Below are 12319 nucleotides of genomic sequence, written 5' to 3'. Positions count from 1 at the left end.
TCTTTAAAATATGTTTTTTTTTGTAGATAAAATTTCTGAAATCGAAAGAAGGAACAGCGATGGTCCAGATGGGTGATGGAGTGGCTGTGGAAAGGTGTGTACAAAATTTGAATAACGTGAACGTTGGCCTAACGGGAGCCGCACCACTGACACACAACTCCAATTCCAACACGAACGACATCACCGAACATAAACTGCAACTCGCATTCAGTAAGCAGCCATTTTTGAGCGAAGTTACCAATCCGTACCCACTTCCGGATAAGTCGCCCTCGTACAAAGAGTACATCACGAACAAGAACAACAGGTTCATGAATCCTGCGATGGCCAGCAAAAATCGTATTCAACCGCCCAGCAAGGTATTATTACCATATTATAAATTAAAATCTAATTCGTCCTTTTTTCCAAATTTCTTTAATATTAGGAAGATGTTAATTTTGTAAAGATATCCATTTAATTCTTTAACGCACGGACACCGCTAACGCACCAAATGGCAATTCTCAGATCGTTTCTGCCATGTTTTTCAATGCGCCCAAATTTATATGACAACTCATCCATTCTATCTGTTACCTGGCGCATCATTTGCACGACTGATCATTCTTCATTTTGCATTAGAGCAGTTTTGGTAGTTGTAGTTCTCCTACGAATGGCTGTGTTTCAAGCCCACCTTCGTTTATTTATATCTCGTTTATTGATTAACAAGGAGTATATAGTTAATAAAAATTAACCTAGCTTTATTTATGAGTCATTTTAGTGACTTATTTGCAAGAAAATCATAAATTAATTAAAATTTTCTTAGAAAGAAACTACTTTATCCTTTTTATTTATGAAATACGTCGTAGATTTTACGTCGGTGTCTCACAATACCGTTAAGGGCAATTTATATTGTTGCGTTTCTGAAATTGACGTTTTCACGAAGACAAATCCACCGACGAGCTCGGAGTGGTTTCATGACGGGCAGATTTGTAGAATAGAACTGTATTTTTTAGTATATATTTTCTTTTATAAACCTTAAACAAAAAGATTTTTCGATAGACAGGTTTTATAAGGCAATTAACACAAACGTCAAAATGAGATCCAGCATTATAACTTATTTAGTTTGTTCCCCAATGAACGGATGGTCGAAATTTAATTTCACTAATTTAGTTGTACGGATTGATATTCCCTTTGTGATTTCATCCTCGTGCTTCTCCTCTGGGAAACTGATCCATTTTGCATGTCTATACATCGCAGCATTATACAAAATCAAACATATCCAATATTAACCAAATTCAATCACTATTTTTTATTTGGTATTATTAGTGATCAAGATGTAATCAATAAAATTATATTTTGCAGATTTTGCACTTCTTCAATACACCACCACAGGTAACAGAAGAGGAACTGATCCGAGTGTTCAAAGATTACGACGTCGTTCCACCGAAGGCTGTAAAATTGTTTCCTATGAAATCGGAACGATCGAGTTCCGGTCTATTAGAATTTGAGAATACCACGGAAGCAGTCGCAGCTGTGATGGCCTGCAATCACGCGGCGATCGAGAGTCCCGGTAAGAGTTTTAACAATAGCGCTCCTATTCGTTCATCATTATCTGGAATTTGATACGGAATTTTTATAGTTTTCTGACGAACAGTAATTTTATATTCATTGAATTATCTTAATGTAATTATTTATTTATTCATTTTTCTTTAGGTACAAAATTTCCCTTTATAATGAAACTGTGCTTCTCCTCATCGCGTAATATGACGATACGCAACGGAGACAACAACAGTAATGGTACGGGAGAGAGGCGTATGGAACAAGATCAGTAAAAAAATTAAAACAAATCGTCTCTCCAGTAACATTAAACATAATCCCAAAATTCCCCATACATATCCCACTATCCACACCTATATTTATTATTACCTTGAAAGAAAAAAAAAAGGAAAAGTTTTGCAAGTGGACGTATCATACTTGTATATGCCCCCGATAATGATATCGATTAACTAATTGACCCGTGATTGTTTTCGTTTTGTTAGTGTTAAGATATTTTAGTTATTATTACTTAAGTTATTACCCGCCCTTCCGCGACCAGAGTTTTTGTACATTTTTGAAAAAGATCGAATTTTTCCAGTGTTTGTTATATTATTTGTTTGATAAAAAAAAAGAAATGAAAGGGAAAACGACTTCCGCAAAGATGATTGTCTATAAACGAATTTCTCCAAAAATAAAATCGAAAAAAAAATTGTTTAAATAAAATTTAAAAATCGTCAGTTTCGTTGGAACATTAGCGTAGACAAAGAGGAGCACGATGCGATTCAAATTGATTAGGTATTTTTATAATATAAATTTTAACGTAAGAATTTCTAATTTCTCTCTCCATATTTAACGTACACAAATTACATGTACATCTTTTTAAAAATTAACTTACTAGGTACATATCACCAAGTATAACGTAAAAAATCTTACACAAGAATTAAAAAGAAACGATGCGTAAGACATTATTTTCTTCAGTATAAATTATAATAGTGCAATTTTAAGACGTTTTATTATAGCAACGAGTAGCGCTAAGTTTTAAGCTCTAGTTTATACTTTGTTTAGATTTTTTTAGGGAGAGTTTAGCGATGTCCGTCTCTGCATGTGTTTCCTGAAACAAAATCATCATAAACACACACACATTGGCAGGTTAGTTTCATATCCTATTATTTATTCTTTTTCTAATTGTAGATGCTTAATTATTTTTTTTATTCATTAATTTATTTTGATATTTATTCATTTCAATGTTTCTATTAAGCTCTAATATTTTCATTTCGTTGCCATTACTTATTTCATTTTGAGCTTTTAATAGTGTACGTTTTTTTTTTTTGTAATTGTCGTTTCTTTATTATTATTGCAACAAAATCAATACTCATTAAAACTGCAATGATTTTTGAATAAAACCTTTTGGAGTATCTACATATCTAAAAACGAAATTTTAAATTAAATTTTTAAAAATAATTAATATTTTGAGTCTATGGTAAATGTTGCAGGATGATTAAAGTAGATTACAAAATTGAAGTCTCATATGGAAAGATTTATTTTAAATTAAAGATACAGAACATATTTTGTTGCTGAACCTCAATTACATTCATGGTTTATGATCTTTAATAGTGTGGAGGTATCATGGTTTTCATCATAATGTGATGTTTTATGAATGAATCAAATAGGGTTGGATCGTGGAGCCAGCCTTCATAGCCACCAAATCAATAACTGAATGTCTTTTCATGACATGTATGAGTCAATATTAATTTGTAATAATGATATCTATTTATTAATTCTGCCGGTTTCAGTTTCTCCTTCTTTTTTTAGTCCTATTCTGTCAGCATCATCGGTTTGTAGATATACTGGAACCATGTTGTTGATAAAATTTTGATTCATATTGCTTCTAAATTCAAATCTTCTAGGTTTTGATATCTGCATCAAAGAAATATCACTTCGTATTTTCTTCCACTCTACGCGTTGCATTCTTTCGTAACTTCTGAAACATTCAACTCATACTCAATATTGCAGCGTAGAAGAGACTGTTGCTTCATCTACATCATTGACTCTACAATCCGTTCTGGGTTGTCTCCTCCAACTGTCTCGATTCAAGACCATTGCTTTCCAGATCGGCTCATCTCTTTCTCGGTCTCTGGCTTTTGCTGGAAGATACACTTCGTGAAATCTGCTTCTTTGCGCCTCATCACATGTTCTGCCCATCTTAGTCTTGCAATTTTTATCCTTTTCACTACTTCCACTTCGCTATATATTTTGTACAATTCACAATCCTTACTACCTACTGTAGCCATTTTGTTTTTGTTTCATTTATTGTGATACCCATATCTGCTGCCTTCCCCTCTATACTCCCGAAAGTTTCCTTCATCATTGCAAAAATTCTGCCTATTATGCCAATATCATCTGCGTATCCCAGAAGTTGGACTGATTTGATACATTTTGTTCCGGAAGTTATTTGACAAGTCAATTGGTCTTCTTGTCACACCCCGTGGTTTATTTCGAAAGTTTGTGAAGTATTTTCTTGTATCTACCGAGCTCTCATCGCTATCAATTTTGTCAGCTAACCAGGGATTCCAAAACTGATCATAGCTTTTATTAGTTTGCTTCTATTTATGTTATCATTATACAGTCCTGAAGTCGAATAGCTGATATGTATACATCTACCTTGTATTCCAGGAATTTTCCAATATTTGTCTTAAAATGCATCCAAAAAGCCTCTAAGATGTCTTGGACCAAAATTTACACTTCATTCTAGAGGAATTTTTGCAGCTTATAACATCCTGCACGATTTTGCAGTACTTCATAAGTTTTTAGTATGTGGTCAAACTCAAGTATCATCTGCGACTTCAATTGCTTTCAGTTATTAGTTGTGATAATAACACCACATGAGCTTTAAATTTAAAATTAGCTCCTTATTACTTGAAAATACTTATTTATGGCTTCATCATTAATTAAGAGAAATTAAGTATTCATCATGAGATTTAAGTTTTCACATCTACTTTTAAATCATCCTGTATATTAAATCGATTTAATTTGATCAAAAATGAATCAAAGATCATTCTACATATCATTTAAATTTAAAAAATGTATATAATCGAAACAAAATACAATGAAAATTTTGTTTTTAATTCTTAAAAGAAAACGAATTCGTTTAAAACACTGACAAGAAAGCAATTATGACTAAATAAAAATAATTCAGTACATATTGATACACATATCAAAACGATTTTTCTTAAATGTGTACATAATATACTTATTACTTACACTACATAAATAATTTTTTAAATACGCGGTCTAATGAAATTAAACGAAACCCTTTCCATAAAGTTTTATTTTAACATTATAAAGAGAAGTAAAAACGGTGCAAGTTTTTTAAACAAACGAACGAAATAAAAAAAAGGCTAACATTCGTTCGGTACCAACGAAACACAAACACAAATTGTGTCGTCCATTTTTAAAGAAATTATTGCTTTCGTTACTCGTCTTCCGGGCTAGTTGCGTCTCAATTTAATTGTAATAACCAAACGCGCGAAAAGTACAAGATGATAACGTTTCGAATATAATAGAAAATAAGAGATGATGTTATTATGATAAATATTATGGTTATATTCTTAGATTGAGATGCAAGTATCGTCTACTTGTCGATGTCAATAATAATAATTTGAGAAGGTGATTTTTAAAATTTTTATTTTAATAAACACCTTCCAAACTGTAACTATAGAATTAAATTTAAATGAAAAAAAAAACAGTGTGCTGTAAAGAGTAGGTATATAACGTGAAAAAACGATGTGCAATAAACCAGAGGTTGCATAACAAGAACTAAAAAAAAATTAAATAGAAAAAAAATGTTAATTTTTAATAAGCGTTTCAAAGTACATAAATGTTGTGAACAGTCGATGTTTTTTGTGCATCAATAACGCTTTAAAAAAAACGTAAATTTTTTCGTTCTATTCTTGTTGTGTTTTTATTTTTTCTTCCGTTTTATTTTGTACTTATTAAGTATGTATAATAGCAATTCCCGTTGCTGAACTTGATTCATAAAAGACATAGGTATATCATATCATATAGTATTACAGAATATTTGTACCGTAGTCTTATTATATTTAAGGATTACTTATTTTTCTTTCGACTATTCTAAAAAAGAAAAAACAAAAAGTACGTTAACCTGGCTCACCTTTTACTTATTATATTCGTCGGAACACACGGACACGGAAAACACAGAGTCTTTTGACTGTTATTTTTCTAATTCCGTATTTTAAAGTGTGGACCAAACTAAAAAAAAATTTTTTCAAAACGAATTTACAAATAACCACGGTGCCAGGTTATCGTATACAAATAATTTGTAGGTTTTTAGACACTTTTTAGGGCTATTTCGAGTGAAAAATACTTAAATAGAAATGTGATGTTTTTATTATAATGTTTAACAATTTGAGCAGATGATTTATTAATATAATTAGAAAAGTTTTAAAAAAATTAAAATTAACTTTTTTCGAACGAAATCGAGAGGAAATTGTTATTTAAATATTGTACCTGAATGTATTAATGTGATTAAGAAGAAAGGATACAGAAAACGAACAAAAACGATTTTATTTTAAAACTAACAATAAGAAAGTAATCTGTGATCTTTGAAAAATTTTACTGTAAAATATTTGATTTTAATATTATGTTCATTTTATCGTTATATTTAAACGATTTTGAAATAAGTATTTAAAAAAATACTCTTGAAGATGCCATAATGATGAAATCGGTAGAGGCTAAATAAATAGTCTTTATTACTAAATATTAATGACTCAATTACTTTGAGTATTACAAAGTCACATTTACCATCATCATGTGTGGATCTAGCTCATTGATTGAATCTTGGCCTACCTTAGCAGTTCCTTTTAACCTTTCATTGGTTACGATGATTTTTGTACTCCTTTAATGGGCAAACTTTTAAAGGGGTGTACTAAACTTGTGGCTATTTTAGAATCACTATTGATTATTTAACACGATTGTTTTGTTTATAACCACATTAGTAATAATTACTATTATACAGGTGTCACACAAAAAACGCCCCAAGCTGTAACTCTGTCATTTATATTCCGATTTTCATGATCGAGGCATCAAATGAAATGGTTTGATGAATACTATGGTTCATGCTACAAATAAATTTTTTTCAAGGCCATCTTCAATTTTAAGCGATTATTAACTTTTGTTTTTCAAATTGCTCCATATATTTTTCTTCACGTCATTAGATAGAGATTGTTTTTCTGAATCCATTGATGTGCATACATCCATTTTGAATTTAATTTTAGCAGAAAAAAGACACCTGTATATACAGGTTGTCGCACAAGAACGCCGTAAGCTGTAACTCTGTCATTAAACTTCCGATTTTTATGAACGAGGTATCAAATGAAATGGTTTGATAAATGCTATGATTCATGCTACAAATAAACTTTTTCCAACGCCATCTTTGATTTCAAGCGATTATCAACTTTTGATTTTCAAATTGCTCGGTATGTTTTTCTTCACGTTATGGGATAGAGATTTTTTTCTGAGCCCATCAATCTACAATACATTAACATTAATTGTAATTTTAGCAGAGAAAAACAATTAAAACATTTTCCGAACATTGTCTTAGTCACTTCTGTAATACTGCAGTGTGCCATGGAAAAAAATAACTGATAACAGTCATTAAATGCTATGTCAATGCCCGAAGCAGTTGTAAATGATACTTATAAGTTGTTTTTTCATTTATCCCATGGCACACTACAGTATAATACAAGTGACTTTAAGAGAATGTTCAGAAACTATTTTAATGTTTTTCTATGCTACAATTACAATTAATGTTGATGTATTGTACATTAATGGATTCAGAAAAAAAAACTCTATCCAATAGCGTGAAGAAAAACATACCGAGCAATTTGAAAATCAAATGTTGTTAATCGCTAGAAATTGAAGATGGCGTTGGAAAAAGTTTATTTGTAGCATGAATCATAGTATTCATCAAACCATTTCATTTGATAGCTAGGTCATGAAAATTGGAAGGTAAATGACAGAGGTACAGTTAGCGGCGTTCTTGTGTGGCAACCTGTATATACAGGTGTCTTTTCTCTACTAAAATTATATTCAAAATGGATGTATTGTACATCAGTGGATTCAGAAAAACAATCTCTATCCAATGACGTAAAGAAAAATATATAGACCAATTTGAAAAGCAAAAGTTAATAATCGCTTAAAATTGAAGACGGCCTTGGAAAAAATTTATTTGTAGCATGAATCATAGTATTCATGAAACCATTTCATTTCATAACCCGCTCATGAAAATCGGAATGTAAATGACAGAGTTACAGCTTGGGGCGTTTTTTGTGTGACACCCTGTATATAACTACTATTTCAATTATTGAAATACAGGTTATAACCATTTGGTTACAAAATCTATTAAAACGCTCTATTTACAACTTCACATATTATTTATAAGTATAAAAAAATACATTATAATGTTTATTTGTTGTTCACTTCTCACCCATTAGACGATTAGTACCTTTGACACTGTGCTTCCATCTACACCTAGTAGTATGTACTGGCCAATGACCATAGCTATCAAATCTAGAAGCGGAATCAGGTCTTTCAACATTTAGGCTTTAGCATTTTTATGGAACCTCAGAGTACTACTTAACAGTGATTAGTCCTTTTCCTCATCAACTTTGTAATCCAAATGACCCCTTCCATGTTTTGTAGAAGTTTTTAAAGAAAAAGCAGTAGATCATGCACAGATTTCGACAAAGCTATTATTTATAACTCACCTCCAACACCACACTGATTATTCTGTCTGATTATTATAGAACTTTAAAATTCATGCATTTGAATTTAGTGAGTAATTTAGTAACTATACCATTATATTGTATGTTATTTATTTAAAGGCTGGCCGATAAAGGATTAAACTTGTGTATCCTACAAGTTTTGTCTCCAAATTCTGACTTTCATCCTTTTTAGGTCCTCTTCTACATCCGTCACAAATCGTCTCTTCAGCCTCCCAACTAATCTTGTACCCATAGATCCACAACGGTCAAATATAATTCTTATGGTACTTTTTATGTCCATTCTGGCTAATCCATCTCAACCGTTGCACTTTAATTCTTTCTTTGAACAGCAACAAATATTGTTTTATTTTCCCTTGAATCTTTGTCTTTCTACACTGAGGTTGTTGACCCATTTTGGTCGTATTAAGGTCTTGTATAGGACTAATTTGACTTTTCTTGGTAACTTAAAGATGTTTCTAATCCCATACACTATCTTCTTTATTTATTTTCTGACCAAATTTTTGTTATACAACAGGGACTCAAGTGCACGAAACTGCCAACCATCTTTATCTTATCATTCAGAACTTCCATGTAATTCATGCTGCAAAACTTGCAATGACTGCAAGGATGTAGTAAGTTCTTCAATTTCCTCCCTACAATGTCTCAACATATTTGATGGGCGAGAAATCTGGAGACTGGATTGACCATAATAAAAAACCAAGGAATATCATGAAATGTGGAAATATGGGGTTCTACCATCTCATCCACATATCGCTGAGGGTTTATATTACGTTGGAGGAATACCAAATGAGAAGTACTTCCATAGATGTTCCTCACTTCTCCGTTTGACTCTTATACGACCATCACTTTCTCCACCTTAAACTTTCACCTCAAACTTCCTCTCATGCATCAATCCAGGCATTATTTCTCTCACAAGCATTCTTCCAATTACACCCCATTCCTTACCAACTACAACTGCCATTCTCCTCAATATCAAGGCATCTTTTTCCTCACATACTTCACGTGCTCAACAACTCATAAATATTTCAACGCACTCTAGAAAAATCATCTTTGGTGACTACATGATTCAATTGATTTATTGATTCTAATGATGCAACTCAAATCGTAATAATTAAAATAATATGGTCTTTGTTAACCAATTAGTATCACAAAAAGGTTTTTAATAAAAATAGAAATGTTTCGTAAAAATTATTATGAACACAATATCTTGTCTTCTTATTTATATTATATTAAAAATTTATTAATGTGTATCTTTTTGTTAAGTTTTATCATATTAAAGAAAACTATTCCTCTCGATTTCACCCTAGTTATTTCATTAACGTTTAAATTATACTTTCGTGAATCATCGGCTCAAATATTACAAGATGACATGAAACTGTTATATTCCGTAGGGCCAAAAGAGAAATAAAAGAAAAAAATTGTATACTCAATCTCCAAATTGTACGTGTGTGATTATCATATCATCTTTCTTTGTTATTCTTAGCTCGTTCTAATTCTAGTCGTTTTCTTTTTACTACTTAAGATATATTACGTGTTTTATTTTTTCATCGATCGTTTTATACTCGTAATTACCATGATGACAAAGGTTGAGTATCCAAAATAAAACCAACAATCAACGAGTAATATACACAGCTATATGTCAAATGTTCCTGTGTGTTATCTTATTTGTAGTGTTTGCAGGTTCTGCATCGTATATATAAAAAAAACTATATATACATATAATTAATATAATTGTTGTAAGAAAGAAAACTTAGTTGAGTCAATTATCTGTGCCTCTAGCCAGTGGTAGTCTTTCTGTGTCTATCACACCTTCACTCCAAAAAGTCTCTCATTCCATTCGTTTTCGCAACATTACTAATATAAACTAAAGGAAAACCAATTTATCTGATTCTTTTTGCTTTAACTTATTACATATATGTATTTCGCACGAGAAAGAACTGAAGTATTATGACAGAAGGGACCAAGCAACTGCTTTGAAAGTTGTCTACAAAAAAAAATATATAAACACCCTATAACATTATTATAACACCACCTAGAAATTAACACTCTTTTAAGATTATAGAGAGCTGCCGGAAAGTTTTGCAAATCGCTTTAACTTAAGCTTAAAATAAAATAAAGTGATGTAAAAATTTAATATTTAGCTATAACGATGTAGTTTGCGAAATCGATTTAATTGAGTAAATATTTTTTGATGGCAAAAAATATTTTTTAGTAAAAAGTAAAATAACAAGCGTTGCTGCGAAATTATATTAATTATAAAAGACATCTTTCTTCAGTTTTTTTTTGTTTTACTCATTAATTAATTATAATTAATTGATGTTGCGAAGACGGAGGAAAACAATACACCTACAAATGCTTACACGTTCAAAAATACATATAACATGAATACATACATAATATACCAAATGACATGAGACACAACCAACATTAAATAAATTAATTAATTTAAAAAAAATAATATAAATGTATGTATTTTCTGAGCTATGTGTATATACTTAAATTATTAAAAAAATGAAAAAAAAAGAGATTATATAATAAACGCGTAATTGTATGCCAAATATAGCCGGGATTCTGCACTCGTTTCCTAGGCATATTAATATTAAAAAATAAATCCGGCTGATCTCTCGTTTCTTTTCTCCCGTTTTTCGAGCCTCGCCGAGATTGGTTTTAAAACAAATTGGTTACAAGTGCAAAATTCCCGGGAAAAGTATTATTAACTAAAAACAACAAAAAAAAAACAAAAAGTCAATTCGTTTTTTGAATAATGTAAATAAGTTATAATTCATTGAGCTGAGTAATTATACATAAATAAAATAAGATATGTGTTTTTGAACTGTAACATCCCAAATCCAAAAAATTAAGTAACTTTTACAACAAATTAAACGGTAAAATTTTTGTGTGCTTAATTGTTGTGCTAAATTGAAAAGATGATTTAGTTTATTTTGATTTCGTTTCGTTTTTTTTTCCAGATTACACGGGCACTTCTTAGAGACAAAAGGCACTTTATATACACTCTCCCACCTACACATATCACACTCAAAACACACGACATGTTCATTGAGTTCCCAAACACGTAAGAAAAAAGACATTAATTTATTATTCTAGGTAATTATTGTTTTAAATTAATATCAATTATTTTAACATCAAAGTTTTATGTTAAGTATTTCATATCATTTGATTTACTTTATTTTATTATTTTAATCTCAATCTATGACAAAAGGATTGTTTGTTTTAAAGACTTTCTTTTAAGTACCTGATGACATCTTTTTATTTCATTAGTTAATTGTCGTGGGTGTTATTATTTATTTATTTTTTTTTTTTTTAAACAAAGTTTTTCGACAAAATTTATTAGATAATAGTATAATTTATTGTAATTCATTTTTCTGAAATACATACATATTTCGCCAAAATACAAGATATACGTTTCACTTTACGCGAACCACATTACAAACAGAATTAATTCAAAACACAATTTTAGTGTTTTTCTTCATAATTTTCTTTTGATTTTTGATTTAAATAAATTATTAATAATAAAAATAATTATGTTTTAAATAAAAAATGATTAATAATCAATCTTAAAAACAAATTCGCTTTAAATGAAACAAATTATTTTATTTAGTATTAAAGTAAAGAATCCGAACATGATTTATTGAACATGATTATTTTTTCATTTAAAATAACAAGGTTGATATCCATTTCCGGTAGAAGGGAAAGTCCGCCATTACTGAAACTAATTTTAAAATATGTACAATATGATTCGATTCAACTTTTATCTGAAACATCTTTTGAAAAACTCAATCATAATTCGGCTATGGATCGAGGCAACTTAGGTGGGACACCTGTATAGTTCATTTTTTTTCTATAATACCTGGCAAATTGTTGTAAAGTTGGCAAAATTAACAGGGAGTTTTGTTATATGATGTTTTTGAAATAAATATGTCACACTGACGTTTCAGCTTTCGTTATGCAAAAAGAAAACGTGCATAAAAAATTTTGTGGGATGTTTA

General features: G+C 30.3%; 1 protein-coding gene across 4 annotated transcripts in view; it reads left to right on the top strand.

The window, feature by feature from the left end:
- Positions 1–11727, top strand: part of LOC111427531 (heterogeneous nuclear ribonucleoprotein L) — an 80769-nt gene extending 69042 nt beyond the window's left edge. For 3 of the 4 annotated variants that reach the window (XM_023062722.2, XM_071193970.1, XM_023062723.2), the window contains 3 exons: positions 27–356; positions 1336–1543; positions 1687–11129. In XM_023062722.2, coding sequence (XP_022918490.1) covers positions 27–356; positions 1336–1543; positions 1687–1805 — 657 coding nt within the window. In that variant the 3' untranslated portion in view covers positions 1806–11129. Of the gene's footprint in view, positions 1–26; positions 357–1335; positions 1544–1686; positions 11130–11281 lie in introns of those variants that run through there. The other variant, XR_011639603.1, reaches the window with a different exon arrangement.
- Positions 11728–12319: the final 592 nt, after the last annotated feature.

This window comes from Onthophagus taurus, chromosome 2, assembly GCF_036711975.1.
Source record: "Onthophagus taurus isolate NC chromosome 2, IU_Otau_3.0, whole genome shotgun sequence".
Lineage (NCBI taxonomy): Eukaryota > Metazoa > Arthropoda > Insecta > Coleoptera > Scarabaeidae > Onthophagus > Onthophagus taurus.
The sequence above is the reverse complement of the archived record's forward strand: the minus strand, read 5'-3'. Positions and strand labels throughout refer to the sequence as shown.